This window comes from Gobio gobio (genome assembly GCF_949357685.1).
Source record: "Gobio gobio genome assembly, chromosome: 16".
Classification (NCBI taxonomy): Eukaryota; Metazoa; Chordata; class Actinopteri; order Cypriniformes; family Gobionidae; genus Gobio; species Gobio gobio.
The window spans coordinates 874,523-893,953 of NC_137109.1; the positions used below are offsets into that span (position 1 = coordinate 874,523).

The 19,431-nt window shown below is 37.5% G+C and overlaps 1 protein-coding gene across 7 annotated transcripts in view; it reads right to left on the minus strand.

Annotated features, from left to right (window-relative positions):
- Window positions 1–19,431, minus strand: part of limch1b (LIM and calponin homology domains 1b) — a 141,782-nt gene that overhangs the window by 72,055 nt on the left and 50,296 nt on the right. For 2 of the 7 annotated variants that reach the window (XM_079838755.1, XM_079838754.1), the window contains exons 3-4: window positions 18,731–18,800; window positions 1,943–2,046 (exon numbers count right to left, since the gene is read on the minus strand). In XM_079838755.1, coding sequence (XP_079694881.1) covers window positions 1,943–2,046; window positions 18,731–18,800 — 174 coding nt within the window. Of the gene's footprint in view, window positions 1–1,942; window positions 2,275–2,351; window positions 2,449–13,638; window positions 13,883–18,730; window positions 18,801–19,431 lie in introns of those variants that run through there. The other 5 variants (XM_079838760.1, XM_079838757.1, XM_079838759.1 and 2 more) reach the window with 4 other exon arrangements.

A 19,431-nucleotide genomic window follows, 5' to 3' on the forward strand; every position in this document is an offset into this window, starting at 1 on the left:
TTTTGGGTGAACTAACCCTTTAAGAGATTGCACTCTGTGCATTGGAAGCACTCAAATGTAAAGCTTTGTAAAGCTACCTCTGTAAAACAGGAAGTTATTTATTCATTTTTTCAGAAGTTGTAGCATATTCCTTTTGTAAAGCTACAGAACTTGTTGGACTCAATGTTTTGTAAATTTGAGCCGTGTGTTTATTAAAGTCTTCAATAAAACAAGATGAGAACTTAAATATTCCCAGCACTTTCTGTGATGTAGTGCTTTTTTTCTCTTTTTCATCGAACCGCAGATTTTGCAAGTTCCTGCAATTTCATCGCATAAAATTGCATAAGTATCCCGCATTTTCCATCGCATTTTTTAAGAAAACGTGCTGCATAATCAAGGATTTTTGCCCGCAACAATCACAAAAAAAAGCCACATTTTTCTGGAAGGACTGAAAAGTGTTGGGCCAGCAGAGTTATAATGCAGTGTCTCTCTGTCTGGAGCTTCAGACTAAACAACAACAATCTGACAACACATTTACACTTCAGAACTACAGCACTGTGAGCCACACACACACACGCACACACACACACACACACACACAGGAGGAATGTAACTCAATCTCTGTTGTCCGCTCAGTGTGACAGAACCAGTCCTGTAAGCAGCGATCTCTGTGATTTACAGAGTTTCAGTCTCAGAAACGCCTCCTCATGCCTGACGGATTAAACCAGCAGAACAACACAACAACAACACAACACACACAACACACACTCATGATCTGAGACTGGACAAACCCTCTGTTCAATATGTGCCCGGTGTGGCCGTGAGGAAAACACCACAACACAGGCCAAACCCAGGACGAGTGTACGCCTGAAGTGTGTTCATCTAACGGCCGCCTCAGGCTCTGATATTATAATCTGATTGTATAGTGTCGACTGATAGTGTTTGTTTTGATGGCCAACGCTGATATCTAACAGAGAAGGGCTGCAAATCTGACTCTTTTCCCTCAGAATCTTATATCGAATCTCAGAATCGTGGGAAAAAAGTTGTGATTTACTTTTGTTTATGTCCATGGGGTAAACTAGCTCTCATTAATAACACATGCCACCGCCATTACATGTATATTTATTTCATTTAGTGACATGTATGATCTGCTGTGGTTCCCTGCTCTGATTGGCCGGTGTTCCCTCGTGTCCGTGGCTGTTGATTGGTTCAGCACACCTGTTTGTGTTCTCTCTCTCTCTCTCTCTCTCTCTCTCTCTCTCTCTCTCTCTCTCTCTCTCCCTCTCCTTCGCTTCATGGTCTGGTGTTGTTAATGTTGAGCCTGGTTATTTCCTGAGCTTCTCCTGCAGGACTTTACTGTTAAAGACTCATTATCTGTGTGATCGTGCGCTGACAATAGCACATTTACTAAATTACATATGTGAACTATCCCTTTAAGGGTCAGAGAACGGGTGGGAAATGCTTGTAAAAAACCTAAAATGCCTCCAACGAAAAACAAAGGTCATGATATTACCGCATTAATTCAGTGTCAATAGCATCAGACGGTAATATTAGTTCAAACCGAGATGTTCTCCGTTAAATCTGTGTGTGTGAGAATTATACAATACACTAATGAGATCTTATTTATTAGATCTCTTTCCAATAAACATCTATATAAATATATACATAATCTACAGTGGTTAAAATACAGAAGACAGCAGATATTATCTGAGTAACTCTACACAGTCTATCATGTGAGGAAATATCAATAATACAGCGATCAGTCTGAGTGAGTTTTGCTCCAGAAGCTCCACTGTTCAAATCACACATTGCGACATAAGAAATTAAAGCAACGTCTTAGCAAAATCCAGTGTTTCCAAAGTAAACAAACACACACACACACACACACACACACACACACACACACACACACACAGACACACACAGACACACACACACAGAGAGAGAAAGTGGTTGATCTTACTTGTTGGTGCGTGTGGAGGTGTCCTGTAGATCTCCAGGATCAAACAGCTGCGATCCCTTCAAACCCAACTCCTCACAGCCCTTCAGGAAGAGCGCCACATTATCCTAAACACACACACACACACACATGAGCAGATCCTGCATGGACGCAGCGCCAGGACTAACTGCACACACACCGTTACAGAGCAAGAGGGGAGGCAAACCGACGCCAGTGGTTTTGGGCACCCGCTGCCTGCGCCTCTCTCTCTCTCTCTCTCTCTCTCTCTCTCTCTCTCTCTCTCTCTCTCTCTCTCTCTCTCTCTCTCTCTCTCTCTCTCTCTCTCTCTCTCTCTCTCCCTCTCTCCCCCTCTCTCTCTCTCTCTCTCTCTCTCTCTCTCTCTCCCTCCCTCTGCTGGTTTATTCCGCTCTACCTCAGGTGCAGGAATGTCTCCCTCTTTCTTTCAGGTGACTCTGGTCTTTTGTTGAAGTAACCTGAGCTCTGTTATCCGCTCTGTTCCCAGCTCCAGTGAAAGGCTCCTGACCCTCCCTCTCTCTCTTTCTCTCAGTCTCTCTCTCTCTCTCTCTCTCTCTCTCTCTCTCTCTCTCTAGCGGACCTGGAAGGGTGGCACAGTTTCCTGTCCCTGGTGATTGTTGTCACTCTGTTGTTTTGGAGGGACACGGCTTTTTATCTCACGCCCGTGTGTGTGTGTGAGAGAGAGAGAGAGTCCTGCCCCTAGAACTGAACCAGACCCTTTGTGCACAATAATAACACACACACAAACAAATATAAAAGCACGTCTCGATGTTGTCACAGTTGTTGCAGAAGTTTGCAGCGCCGCTCTTCGCCCTAAGAATTGAATTATTTCAAGTGCCCGCTGAGATCTTAAGTCTTGCGATATATTCAGTGGGTCCAAAAGTCTGAAAGGGATTTTCATTTTCATTTAAACCTTCAAACAAAGGAACATTTCAGATTCTGGACATGTCTACACTAAAAAAAAAACAATGGCTAAACATAAGATTTATGTATTTTAATTGCATTTAAATTTTCCATGCATTTGGATTACATAATTTTAACATAAACAAATTAATCAACTTAATGTGATTCATGTAAGTCACATGTAAGAAATGTAAGTCATACATAAATGTAACAGGTATGATTTATGTAATTGTATTGATAAACTGAATGTGATTCATATATACCAGTTTTATGTAAATGAAACAGCTAAGATTTATATAAAAGTGCACAGAAAAACACCCATGTTAAATGAACACTTCCTAGTGTTCATGTGTGTGCTCACTACTGGGTTAAAGAACCATTGAAGCAGTGTTAAAGTTAATGAGATAATTGAGTGATGATTGAGCATTAATGATGAACACCTGATGATAATGAGCAGAATCACTGACGGAAAGAGAAACACAAGAACTACAACTGACTTCAGCCACAGCCTATATAAATGATAAATTAAAAGACATTAAATCTCTGAAGATATCAGTAGATGAGGATTAAACAACTCCACAAACAGCATTATCAGCTTCATGCATTACTAACCAGACTGACTTTATTTCTGTCATTTCTGTGTTAATGAAAATAATAGTTTCGTTTCCAGTCACCATGCTGGAGATCAGTGTCTGCTTTAGTTGGGCTCTTGACCCTTAACTCTTTAACTTTAATTTTTCTCTGGCTCCTTTAACTGTGTGTTTATAAAGCACATTTATTATTTCTAATTATCACATTAGTTATTTCAAGGGAATCCAAGAGAAAATATTATTAGGTGTTGTATTCATAGTAATAGCCATGTGATTCTACTGCACAAGATACTGGATGGTTGTGTTAATTGAATAATATCCAGATAAAAAAATGATAAAAAGATAAAAAAGATAAATAATATCCAGATAAAAAAAATGCACAAAAGGTTTTAATCTACGGCATTACTTAGACACACTCAGACATCATGAATCAGATTATGAATCTCTACAATGGTGACAATAAAAAAAAATCAGATAAACAAATCAACTTTGAACATAAAATAAGCAACAAAAATGTCACAACAAAAACAGCAAAAGTAAAAGCATTTAGTCAGTATAAAAAAAAAATGTCACAATTAAGATGCATAATTGATTCATGCCGCAATGCATGCTGGGACACATGGGGGGGGGGGGGTTGATTGGTGGTACCCAACATGCACTGCAGCATGAAGATTTTAATTGATTGTCATCTTCTTTTATCTTCAGTTGATTTCATCTAAGGTTGTGGCTGAAGTCAGTTGTAGTTCTTGTGTTTCTCTTTCCGTCAGTGATTCTGCTCATTATCATCAGGTGTTCATCATTAACGCTCAATCATCACTAAATTATCTCATTAACTTTAACACTGCTTCAATGGTACTTTAACACTAGGAAGTGTTCATTTAACATGGGTGTTTTTCTGTGCACTTTTACATAAATCTTAGCTGTTTCATTACATATAAGAATCACATTAAGTTTATTAATTTGATTATGTTAAAATTACGTAATCCAAACGCATGGAAAATTGATATGCAATTGTTGCAATATGTTTAGACAAGATTTTTTTTTTGGAGTGTAGGTCACTGATTAAACAAGCCAATCTGTGACACTGATCATGTGACTGTTTGTACAGATGGATCAATTTCAAATCATGCTGGAGAACATGATCATCAGCTGTTGTTCATATCAGTTCGACATTAAAACAGAGCCTATATTATTATAAATGTTGGGTCACACGGTGTTTAATTGGTTTGGTAGAATGTGCTCGTTGTGAAACAATAGGGCTGGTATACGAGACGGGTTTGCTGGTAGGGTTAAGGTCAACACATATACTTAGAGGAATTAATAAAGCTGTAATATAAATATACGTATAATGTTAAAACATGCATACACACAATAAGTGCATTGTCTCATGATTAATTAAAATGTTACTACACAGCAGTTAAAATGTTCATTAACTATATTAATGAACTAGCATAAGCTTTCTCACCAAAGTTTTATTTCTATATACACTATATTGCAAAAAGCATTGGATCCCTGAGTTTAGGTGTTCAATCCCTTCATGGCCACAGGTGTATAAATAAAGAACTAGGCCTGCAGATGCTTCTACACACATTAGAGAGAGAATGGGTCAACAGAATAGACAGTTAGTTCTGAACAAAAGAAGACGCTTCACTTCTCCAAAGAAATCTAAGGCCAACAAAGAGAAGTAAAGACACACATAACAAACATACAGACATGAACACAGATCCCCGCTTTACTAACAACTGTCATCTAGATATCACATTAGTCTTTCAGAGACGGATGTTTGATGATCAGCAAGCCAAGAAAAGCCTCTCCACTCATAAACAAATCCTGAGACTAATCCGTCCCTGGAAGTGCTCATTGGAGCCAGTTTCTAGACAAATATACCCCTTTGTTTCCCGCTGGAATGATCAAAACCTGCTCACCCTGATCCTGGAAGCTGTGCGGCAGCCAAACACAACGGAAAACATTCAACACATCAGTTTCTGCTTTAGATTTTCAATTGACTGTACAAATCATTTTGATTGAAATTATTTAAATTATATAAAAACCAGCATGATGAGGAGGATGAGATCTATATCGTTGAATCAATGTGTTTCAAACACCAACGTATGATGATGGTTAAGCAGTGAGTTGTGTTGTTTTATGGGTAAAACCGAAATAGCTGTCTAGATGTCAGAAGTTGTTTCTTTATGGGATGAATTTGGTCTCAAAATGATAAACACATGCATGAACTGACACTACACTTGATTTTTGTGAATACAAATGTTTTATTCTTATACACTGTAAAATATACAACTTATGTTTTGAATGACAAATTCAGCTTTTAAAGTTTATTCAACTATTTAACATGAAAAAAGTTTGTACAACTAGTTGACCCTAAGTTGAGAAAACTCAAAAATGTTCTGCAGCTGGTTGCCTTAAACTTTAGGCAAAAGTTGTCTCAACTTGTTTTTTTTTTTTTACAGTGTATTAGTGTATCATAATTTGCGTAAGATGTGCATTAGTGGATCAGGTGACGCGTGTGCATTCATTTACGTTCTTTATGAGTCTCATTTGGTTCATTTGGATTTTGAGACTTTCTTTTTGTGGTTTTCAAGCATTTCACAACCCAATGAATAGGCCTGGTGTTAATTATTAAAGCGCTCTTCCCAATATAAGACGCTTGAAGCGATTTAAGAAAGTGATATTTAAGCCCCAAATTCAGGACACACTTTATTAATAAAACATAGCTTACCTTGTACAGACAAGCAGAAAAATATCTTGCACATTGATACACTAACACAAAAGAAAACTACACATTCATTTCATTCTGAATTTTGCACACACAAGTTGAAAAGGCATTTGGTTGTGCATAGAAAAAACATCTGCAACATTTATCAAGTTCATGGATAACTGTGTGTGCATTTGCTAATCATTTTGAGACTAAATTCATCCCATATTTCTTGGCCATTAGTTAAGCAATGCTCTTTGCTTACTACTAACATCGCTGATATTACAATAAACAGTGAAACATAGAATAACTGACAATATTGAAGAACACTGTTCAACTATTGTAGTTAATATTTCCAGTGTTTTTTGGAAGTAAGAGACACAAAAAGCAACGACAGACAGTTACTCCTCATGCATTACTGTTACTGGCATCATGTGCCAAAGCCAGAAGACGGTGAAGCCAGATGGCGATGCCAAGTACACTACAAGAAACGTGTTTCCACTGATCCACTCTTCTTCACACTGGGGATGGAGATATTAGTCTGCTTTACAGGACAGTTTGAAATGCTACAGTTCCTCTAGGAGGCAGAAATATGATGAACTGACTGAACACATGTAACAGCATTTCAGCATGTTCAGTTACACGCATGACCGTGCACACGAGGGTTTGTGCAGCTGTCAGCACTGGAAGAGCTGAATCTGGGCATTCAGAGGAGGGTTCAGGTCACCTTCATTTATACAGCGCTCTCCACAACACAGATTGCTTTCAAAGCAGATTAAGTGATGATAGGGAATGAATGGAAGAGAGATTGTTTTGGCTGTACATCAGCTCTAGAGAAAGTTATTGTCCAACTAAAGTAAGTTTTTGATTGATTCATTTCCGTTGTAAAAATCATTAGTTATTTACTTTGAGGTCACTTACACGACACCATTTTCAACCAAAATAGTAATAACATAATTCTGGCCGTACATTTGCATGGTAACAGTGTTCAGTGGCTTGAGAACGCAAACTTTGAAATAGTTTTGAAATGATACCATTATCATCTTCGTGTAAATGTCAAAAACCGTGAATCTGTGAGAACGGTGACTTTAGTCTATAGGCAAGAGCGTTTGAGCACGTATGTGCGCAGGCGCGTAGTTTTTCTTTACAAAATGACCGCCAAATGACTCGTCTGGCCTGCATAATACAGCGTTTCTAGTCATTTCCGCAGATCCATGTGAACGGGAATCGTTTTGATAACGTTTTTTTAGAGGGAAAAGTGTTTTATGTGTATGCCATAGTAAAGAGGTGTGTTTTTAGTCTAGATTTAAACTGACAGAGTGTGTCTGCTTCCCGAACAATGTTAGGAAGAGTTCCAGAGTTTAGGAGCTAAATAGGAAAAGGATCGAGCGCCTGCAGTTGATTTGGATATTCTCGGTATGATCAACCGGCCAGAGTTTAGAGAGTGCAGTAGACGTGATGGAGGATAATGTGTTAAGATCTCGCTCAAGTATTGGAGATAAACCATTTAGTGCTTTGTACGTAATAAGCAAGATTTTAAAATGTATGCGATGTTTAATAGGCAGCCAGTGCAGTGTTGACAGAACTGGGCTAATATGGTCATACTTCCTGGTTCTAGTAAGAACTGGAGCTGCTGCGTTTTGGACCAGCTGGAGTTTATTTATTAAGCGAGCAGGGCAACCACCCAGTAGAGCATTACAATAATCTACAGCTCATCAACATTACAATAATCTACAGCTCATCAGCATTACAATAATCTACAGCTCATCAACATTACAATAATCTACAGCTCATCAACATTACAATAATCTACAGCTCATCAACATTACAATAATCTACAGCTCATCAACATTACAATAATCTACAACTCATGAACATTACAATAATCTACAGCTCATCAACATTACAATAATCTATAGCTCATGAACATTACAATAATCTACAGCTCATCAACATTACAATAATCTACAGCTCATCAACATTACAATAATCTATAGCTCATCATCATTACAATAATCTACAGCTCATCAACATTACAATAATCTACAGCTCATGAACATTACAATAATCTACAGCTCATGAACATTACAATAATCTACAGCTCATCAACATTACAATAATCTACAGCTCATGAACATTACAATAATCTACAGCTCATCAACATTACAATAATCTACAGCTCATCAACATTACAATAATCTACAGCTCATCAACATTACAATAATCTACAGCTCATCAACATTACAATAATCTACAGCTCATGAACATTACAATAATCTACAGCTCATGAACATTACAATAATCTACAGCTCATGAACATTACAATAATCTACAGCTCATCAACATTACAATAATCTACAGCTCATCAACATTACAATAATCTACAGCTCATTAACATTACAATAATCTACAGCTCATCAACATTACAATAATCTACAGCTCATCAACATTACAATAATCTACAGCTCATCAACATTACAATAATCTACAGCTCATCAACATTACAATAATCTAAAGCTCATGAACATTACAATAATCTACAGCTCATCAACATTACAATAATCTACAGCTCATCTACATTACAATAATCTACAGCTCATGAACATTACAATAATCTACAGCTCATCAACATTACAATAATCTACAGCTCATCAACATTACAATAATCTACAGCTCATCAACATTACAATAATCTACAGCTCATCAACATTACAATAATCTACAGCTCATCAACATTACAATAATCTACAGCTCATGAACATTACAATAATCTACAGCTCATGAACATTACAATAATCTACAGCTCATGAACATTACAATAATCTACAGCTCATGAACATTACAATAATGTACAGCTCATGAACATTACAATAATCTACAGCTCATGAACATTACAATAATCTACAGCTCATCAACATTACAATAATCTACAGCTCATCAACATTACAATAATCTACAGCTCATCAACATTACAATAATCTACAGCTCATCTACATTACAATAATCTACAGCTCATGAACATTACAATAATCTACAGCTCATGAACATTACAATAATCTACAGCTCATCAACATTACAATAATCTACAGCTCATGAACATTACAATAATGTACAGCTCATGAACATTACAATAATGTACAGCTCATCAACATTACAATAATCTACAGCTCATCAACATTACAATAATCTACAGCTCATCAACATTACAATAATCTACAGCTCATCAACATTACAATAATCTACAGCTCATCAACATTACAATAATCTACAGCTCATCAACATTACAATAATCTACAGCTCATCAACATTACAATAATCTACAGCTCATGAACATTACAATAATCTACAGCTCATCTACATTACAATAATCTACAGCTCATCAACATTACAATAATCTACAGCTCATCAACATTACAATAATCTACAGCTCATGAACATTACAATAATCTACAGCTCATGAACATTACAATAATCTACAGCTCATGAACATTACAATAATCTACAGCTTATCAACATTACAATAATCTACAGCTCATGAACATTACAATAATCTACAGCTCATCAACATTACAATAATCTACAGCTCATCAACATTACAATAATCTACAGCTCATGAACATTACAATAATCTACAGCTCATCAACATTACAATAATCTACAGCTCATCAACATTACAATAATCTACAGCTCATGAACATTACAATAATCTACAACTCATGAACATTACAATAATCTACAACTCATGAACATTACAATAATCTACAGCTCATCAACATTACAATAATCTACAGCTCATCAACATTACAATAATCTACCGTTCATCAACATTACAATAATCTACAGCTCATCAACATTACAATAATCTACAGCTCATCAACATTACAATAATCTACAGCTCATGAACATTACAATAATCTACAGCTCATCAACATTACAATAATCTACAGCTCATCGACATTACAATAATCTACAGCTCATCAACATTACAATAATCTACAGCTCATCAACATTACAATAATCTACCGTTCATCAACATTACAATAATCTACAGCTCATCAACATTACAATAATCTACCGTTCATCAACATTACAATAATCTACAGCTCATCAACATTACAATAATCTACAGCTCATCAACATTACAATAATCTACAGCTCATCAACATTACAATAATCTACCGTTCATCAACATTACAATAATCTACAGCTCATCAACATTACAATAATCTACAGCTCATCAACATTACAATAATCTACAGCTCATCAACATTACAATAATCTACAGCTCATCAACATTACAATAATCTACAGCTCATGAACATTACAATAATCTACAGCTCATGAACATTACAATAATCTACAGCTCATGAACATTACAATAATCTACAGCTCATCAACATTACAATAATCTACAGCTCATGAACATTACAATAATCTACAGCTCATCAACATTACAATAATCTACAGCTCATCAACATTACAATAATCTACAGCTCATCAACATTACAATAATCTACAGCTCATCAACATTACAATAATCTACAGCTCATGAACATTACAATAATCTACAGCTCATGAACATTACAATAATCTACAGCTCATCAACATTACAATAATCTACAGCTCATCAACATTACAATAATCTACAGCTCATCAACATTACAATAATCTACAGCTCATCAACATTACAATAATCTACAGCTCATGAACATTACAATAATCTACAGCTCATCAACATTACAATAATCTACAGCTCATCAACATTACAATAATCTACAGCTCATCAACATTACAATAATCTACAGCTCATCAACATTACAATAATCTACAGCTCATGAACATTACAATAATCTACAGCTCATCAACATTACAATAATCTACAGCTCATCAACATTACAATAATCTACAGCTCATGAACATTACAATAATGTACAGCTCATGAACATTACAATAATCTACAGCTCATGAACATTACAATAATCTACAGCTCATCAACATTACAATAATCTACAGCTCATCAACATTACAATAATCTACAGCTCATCAACATTACAATAATCTACAGCTCATGAACATTACAATAATCTACAGCTCATCAACATTACAATAATCTACAGCTCATGAACATTACAATAATCTACAGCTCATCTACATTACAATAATCTACAGCTCATCAACATTACAATAATCTACAGCTCATCAACATTACAATAATCTACAGCTCATCAACATTACAATAATCTACAGCTCATCAACATTACAATAATCTACAACTCATCAACATTACAATAATCTACAGCTCATCAACATTACAATAATCTACAGCTCATCATCATTACAATAATCTACAGCTCATCAACATTACAATAATCTACAGCTCATCATCATTACAATAATCTACAGCTCATCAACATTACAATAATCTACAGCTCATGAACATTACAATAATCTACAGCTCATGAACATTACAATAATCTACAGCTCATGAACATTACAATAATCTACAGCTCATCTACATTACAATAATCTACAGCTCATCAACATTACAATAATCTACAGCTCATCAACATTACAATAATCTACAGCTCATGAACATTACAATAATCTACAGCTCATGAACATTACAATAATCTACAGCTCATCAACATTACAATAATCTACAGCTCATCAACATTACAATAATCTACAGCTCATCAACATTACAATAATCTACAGCTCATGAACATTACAATAATCTACAACTCATGAACATTACAATAATCTACAACTCATGAACATTACAATAATCTACAACTCATCAACATTACAATAATCTACAGCTCATCAACATTACAATAATCTACAGCTCATGAACATTACAATAATCTACAACTCATGAACATTACAATAATCTACAACTCATGAACATTACAATAATCTACAGCTCATCAACATTACAATAATCTACAGCTCATCAACATTACAATAATCTACAGCTCATCAACATTACAATAATCTACCGTTCATCAACATTACAATAATCTACTGTTCATCAACATTACAATAATCTACAGCTCATCAACATTACAATAATCTACAGCTCATGAACATTACAATAATCTACAACTCATGAACATTACAATAATCTACAACTCATGAACATTACAATAATCTACAGCTCATCAACATTACAATAATCTACAGCTCATCAACATTACAATAATCTACCGTTCATCAACATTACAATAATCTACAGCTCATCAACATTACAATAATCTACAGCTCATCAACATTACAATAATCTACAGCTCATCAACATTACAATAATCTACAGCTCATCAACATTACAATAATCTACAGCTCATCAACATTACAATAATCTACAGCTCATCAACATTACAATAATCTACAGCTCATCAACATTACAATAATCTACCGTTCATCAACATTACAATAATCTACTGTTCATCAACATTACAATAATCTACAGCTCATGAACATTACAATAATCTACAGCTCATCAACATTACAATAATCTACCGTTCATCAACATTACAATAATCTACAGCTCATCAACATTACAATAATCTACAGCTCATCAACATTACAATAATCTACAGCTCATCAACATTACAATAATCTACAGCTCATCAACATTACAATAATCTACAGCTCATCAACATTACAATAATCTACAGCTCATCAACATTACAATAATCTACCGTTCATCAACATTACAATAATCTACAGCTCATCAACATTACAATAATCTACAGCTCATCAACATTACAATAATCTACAGCTCATCAACATTACAATAATCTACAGCTCATCAACATTACAATAATCTACAGCTCATCAACATTACAATAATCTACCGTTCATCAACATTACAATAATCTACAGCTCATCAACATTACAATAATCTACCGTTCATCAACATTACAATAATCTACAGCTCATCAACATTACAATAATCTACAGCTCATCAACATTACAATAATCTACCGTTCATCAACATTACAATAATCTACAGCTCATCAACATTACAATAATCTACAGCTCATCAACATTACAATAATCTACAGCTCATCAACATTACAATAATCTACAGCTGATGAACGACTCAACTCACTGTTCAGCATTGAGAGCATGAGCCGTAATGTAGATATATTTTTAAGATGGAAGAATGCAGTTTTACAGATGCTAGGGACTACAGAGATGTGTAATGTAGCAGTCATGATCACAGCCCATGCACACAATCCTTCACCAAGAATGCCTAGAATAACACGCAAGAATAAACAACGCGCTGACACCTGCATAAAAAGATATCAGACATTATATCTCTGCTGGAGAAACAGGGAGAGTAAGACGCAGACGGACTGAGGAAATGGACACTTGACTCTTCTTCAGAAAACATGTTTCTGTGATCACTTCTAAAATCTGAAGGTCAAACTTTTCATATGTGAGATTTATGGATGTATTCAGTTTGAACTTACCGTTTGGCAGAACCTCTGGAAACCTCTTGAAGCTATGTACTGAGATTATTTGCTCAATTCATTTTAATTATGATTCATAACTCTGGCTATTTTGACAAGAGCCGAGATCATCCATCTATTCAAGTTCCTTATAACTCTGACAAAATCTCGAAAACATTCCAGGTATGCGCTTCAGGATCTAAAGCACTGCTGTGTTGCAGGAGTTTATGCAAAACTAACAACCTGAGACGCCCAACCTCGAGTCTGGAGTCATTAACCAGCACAACAGGAAAGGGAAGCGGGAGTTGACCTGTTTTATTATGATGCAGGAGATAACAGATAACTGTGTTTGTGCAGTTTGCACTTGACAATTGTTTTGCCAAAAAGACCTGCAACCAATTCATTGTTTCAGAAGACTCGAGTCTGTCTGAAACAACTGCAATAATTCAGGCTTGTTTTGAAACGCTTCATGTTGTGTCAGAATCTCCCGGCCGTGCTGTATAACACACACATCTGCAATGTTGCGCAATTTTCCTTAAAGCTAAAATAAACGGATTAAAGGCAACCGCAGTGATATCTGCCCAGAATGCTTTGTAATCCATTTAATTTATTATCTGACAACAAAATCAGCCCAGTGTGAAAATGCAGACGTTCCAAAGGGAGGAGACGTGCGCTTACTAAAATAAACGAGAAACAAGACTTTACTCAATCCATCCAACAGCATTTGTTGCTAAGTTAACAATATAATACTCATAAAATATTTGGCTGATGTATTACATTGGATAAAATATTATATTTTTTAATTAGATTTGAATTGATATCTTTAAGTGTCCAATATATTATTCACTGGTAAATAATTTTTTTCTTATCATTCTCAATAATATATTTGCTTTCACTGGTTCATGAGATCCAGTGTTTGTAGCAAAGTTCAAGATCTAATCGATCATCTGCTGCATATTCCACATCAGTAATGGCTACTACAAACTAGTAACTATCAGTTATTGTTACTGGTCAAGAGATTCAAATTTGTTGCATTCCTAAATGAAATATAGATTGGATGACATCATTACTTTGTAGGCCAAAACGCAGAAGCGAGTTAGCATTTTAGCCCTTCCGATCCCCTCGTCCTGAAGTCAATGGGGTTTTGGCTGAAGTAAGGTCTGTGGTGAACACAAGCTCAAGACACTTTCACGTTTTATTCTATGATATAAAACACATCAGTATTACCCCACTCGAGATGTTTTGAAGCGGTTATGTGTGTTGCTAACAAGTGGCTAATGGACTACAGCGGCTGTCGAGGAGATGAAACGTCTTCAGCTGAACAGGTCAACTCAGTCGCTTTAGATCCTCATTCTGCTCATGACTGTGCTCTTATAAACTAGTCCAACTCAAACACTCTGGGAAATGTCTTGAGATGATAACTGGAAGAGTTAGTGATGGTGACGCTGAAGCCGAGGGACCGTGGTGTAGTCCGTTTATAGCCTAGCGTTAGCTTTTTATTTCTGGCGACTGCTTTTAGGCTTTAAAATTTAGATGTGTAAGTATCATAAACTTGTGTTGATCACAGAGCTTGTTTTAAACGATAATCCAAAAGCCTGTGGGGAAATCCTATAGGGTTTTCCTCAACGGAAGCACTGCGATGCTAACGGCCGGTTGGCCAACACGTCACACCTGCACCGCTCTATTTAAGCAATGCAGATATTAATACTGATGAGTAACTCACATGTTTGACATATTACATGTCTGTTTTTGTTCCATCAACAAAAAGCACAATTACCCATTATGTGTCTCTAAGAATAGTAGCCTAGAAGTCTAGACGCACCCTAGCATTGGCTAACTCTCCGTTGGCTTGCGAGCTGGAAAAACCAAACTCTGGTCAGACCAATCACAGCGTGTATAGAGTCGGTGGGCGGGCTTAACATAATGAAGGCAGAGTTGATGCGGTTCTGCGTGCTACTGTAAACACAGAAGCTGGCAAACAGCGTCTTTCCAATCTGCTTTGGCCGCGACTCTGGAACACTTAAGTTCAGCTTTTCTTTGAGAAAAGAACAAAGAACGGCACTGAAGTCATTCTTAAGAAAGGAAGATGAGTTTTGCCGACCGGATACAAAAGTTTAATCTCTCAACTAGCTCCGCTTCCCCTTCTTCTTTGCTCTGGTTGGTTGTAGTGCTATCCAATTGCGTCCAGAGGGAATCTGAAAGACAAGCGTTTATCCCGCCTCGGATTGAGCCCTGCCAATGGTGTGTTCCCAACATCTTGAAGTGGGTCTGGTTTGTCAGGCTATAAGAAAAGCATTTTGTTTCATAAAGGGGTCATATAATGCCATTTTTGTACAAGTTAATATAAATCTTTATGAGTCTAAATGAAAAGTTTGTGATATACTTTAATAAAAAATTTTCATTAGTATTGTAAGAAAACACTAATTTTACCTGGTCAAAACCAGCTCTGTTTTCAGCAAGCCATTTCAGTGCATGTGTCTTTATATGCAAATGAGCTTTGCTCACCCCGCCCCTCTGCTCTGTGGGCGTTTGACACAACACACGTGGAGTGTTGCCTTGACAACAGTTGAGGGTATATTTTGGAGAAATGGCAATGGGAGTCTCTGAGGACACAATTTGAACCCGAGTCGGACCCGGAACAAGATGACGGCCCCAAAGAAATTCGACAATTAAGGTTTCTGATGTTTATAACGTTTCTGAATGGTTGGTTAATGTAATGTCACATTGATCTATCTTTGTACTGGCAGGGTAGCGTAGTGAGATACGAATGCTATGTGTTTACTGATGTATACGTTAGTTCATTGTTACCACGTTAACTTTATCACCAGCGAACACAGTTTGTAATAACACAACAACTATAACGCGTTGTTCATTATAAACGTGGGATTATAAATTATATTGAGAACGTCATACACAGAAAGCAGGCCGTAATGTAACTTACCCTGTAAACTTTAGCCGCATTCATCGTGAAGCGTGCAAGCGATTTGCAAAGATTAATATAAAGTTTAATAAAACGTTACACTCACTTCTTCTGGAGGTGCAGCAGGAACACAAATATTTGGTAGCGAATTCGTTTATAAAGCAATCTGGTGAGAAATGATTCGAGCAAACATGAAATTGACATTGATCGGCTGGAATATTCCCTTCGAAAACAAAACTCAGCAGCCACTGCGTTTTCAGCGGTTCGGATTTAGGAACATCAAAATGACTCGTTATTACACCCAAGAACAGAACACCACCATCGCTTAGACGCCATTCTGCTGCAGCGTATCAACAATGGCGGACTGATGACCGCTCGCTCAGGGCGGGTCTGTGTTGAAACGCTGCTGTCAATCAACAATAATGGGAGGTGTGTACACCGTGTGACATCACATCAGACGGCTCGATTTGAGATTTAAAAAAAAAACACTGGATGGATTTTTATCATGATAGGATGGTTGTGTACAGGCACTGCCAACACACATTTCCGTACAATCAACTTTTAAAAGTGCATGTACCATTATATGACCCCTTTAAAGTAATATTGGCAGCTAGAGGTTGAAATAGGTACTGCAGTCCAAATTCAAAATGTTGGAGAGAGTTGTTTCCCCTCCTCCTCCTCCTCAGACGCGGGTGGCCAGATTGAGGACACGCAACAGGAATGACAATGGAAAGTGACGAGTCTGACACTGTAATTTTACTGAAATGTCAGTAAACTGGTCACTGAATAAACCCCACCACTAAAGCACAGACTGACAACCAATCAGGACTCTTGGAACGACCATCAGCATGAAAAGGAAGTCTTTTCTCCTCTATATCGGCATATATCGAGTGAATCGCTTCGCAAACAAGAACAAATGTAGGCAGGGCTTGATTGATTCAGTGGGGAATTGATTGGATGGTTGTGGTTTGCTATTGGTGGATCTCATGTGAGTGACAGGTGGCCCCGCCCTCGTCATCACAGAAGAGATGAAGTTATTCTGAATATTAAAACAATAATGATAAATCATTGAGAATAAACACTGCAATATTCCATAAAACACAAGAATCCATAATAATGGCTAGCATTTGGAGCATCTTTGCATCTGTGCGTGTGATGGTAGGCGGCTGACTGTAGTGTGGAGCAGAGATAATGCAAACACAGGAGATCTCGTCTGATGGAGCGGCGCGAGGACACATTCCAGCGCTTTAATGTGCAGTGAGATCTCGCGGTGTAATTGCAGCTCTGGGATCATAATGAGACGCGGGGGAAACCGGGCCGACAGCGATAGAGAGAGAGATGTGAGGAATGCTGGCGTGTAATTACCCATGCCTGTTACGAGCCATAGGAGGGGTGGACGGGGTAAGATAAGACGCCGATCCGGAGAGGGAAGGAGTGAAGGATGGAGGAGAAAGGGAAGCGGCCCAGCCAAACCAAACTTCCCTCAGAAACACTGGCTGATTAACACCTGCTATTTGACCGATGTCTTCCTCTGGCTGCTGTCCTGCTAACTCTGTCAAGCTTTCTAGTCGTGAAGTGGAGAGTGCACACTTGTTTTCATCCACTCACGGGACTCTGGGACAAAAGGAGGTGGAGGGCGAACATGAAAAGAACGCCCTTAAAGAAAACAAGAGGTGCATTCATTAGCCTGAAACTTCAGCGTGGTTTTAACTCAATATAGAGTTTGACATTTGGAGCAGTATCTGCTTCTCAGCACACACACATTCAGCCGCTGGCCGGAACGCTTTGGCCACATCGAGCCACCAAACTCAAGATTCCTCAGATTCCTCCAGATGTGTTCCCTAAGGGAAACGTGAGCGGACGCGGACGCCGGATTCTTTGACTATTCACAGAGATCATCACGTGATTGTCTCAGAGATGCAGTGAACGGTGTAAACGTTTCAAAATGGTCATGTCTTCAGAAACATTTACATTTTAATCATATTTGTGTCTGAGAGGCATCCAGGACACTGAGAAACTGCATCCTGACAGCAAAACCATCCACTGCACGAGTTTATACTCAGATCAACACCAGCTTCATTTTTAACTTGTTCATTAACAGTGCAAAACTCTGGATTTTTAGATGGGTTTGGGAGAACTTTCAGGCATAATATAAAACATTAAAACAGAGATGTTTAGAGGAGAAACCCTTACCAGAGCAGCTACAGGAGTGGGCAGCCGGTTTATCTTCTTCACCAGACCCGGTCTGATCGCGCTCAGCAGTCTGAGAGAGAGAGAAGGAGAGAGAGAGAAGGAGAGAGAGAGAGAGAGAGAGAGAGAGAGAGAGAGAGAGAGAGAGAGAGAGAGAGAGAGAGAGAGAGAGAGTTGTTTTCAGTCTTTGCTCACAGGGATCAATGGCGGTTGCATGAAAAGCACAGACGATCATGTTCCCTCATCCGCCAGACGCTCTTCAGATTCTGATAACATTACAGAGAGAAGTCAGAACTTCCACACTGATTCCTGTCCTTGAGATTGAGTGAGATTTCCTCAGGATTTCTCCATTCGTGAGCCGGAGGCAGAAAGCAGATGTAAAGGTGATTATCATACTGCATAAAGTCATAATGTGACCCTTCATTTGCCCTCTGAGCCTCTACGGTCAGAAATGAGCAGAAAGGTTTAAGTTTTGAAATTTGCATCATTGAATCGGATGACACTTGGTGACTTGTGTCGCATTAGCTGTGTGAACACACACACAAATCATGGAAATGATTCAGACATGTTAAACGGTCAAAAATGTGTGAGTGTGCGTGTGTGTGTGTAATGTGCTGAAGGTTAGTTCAGACAAAACAAAGCCTCCTTTGGAAAGGAAGTTTATGGACTCTGCACAGACACACACACACACACACACTCACACT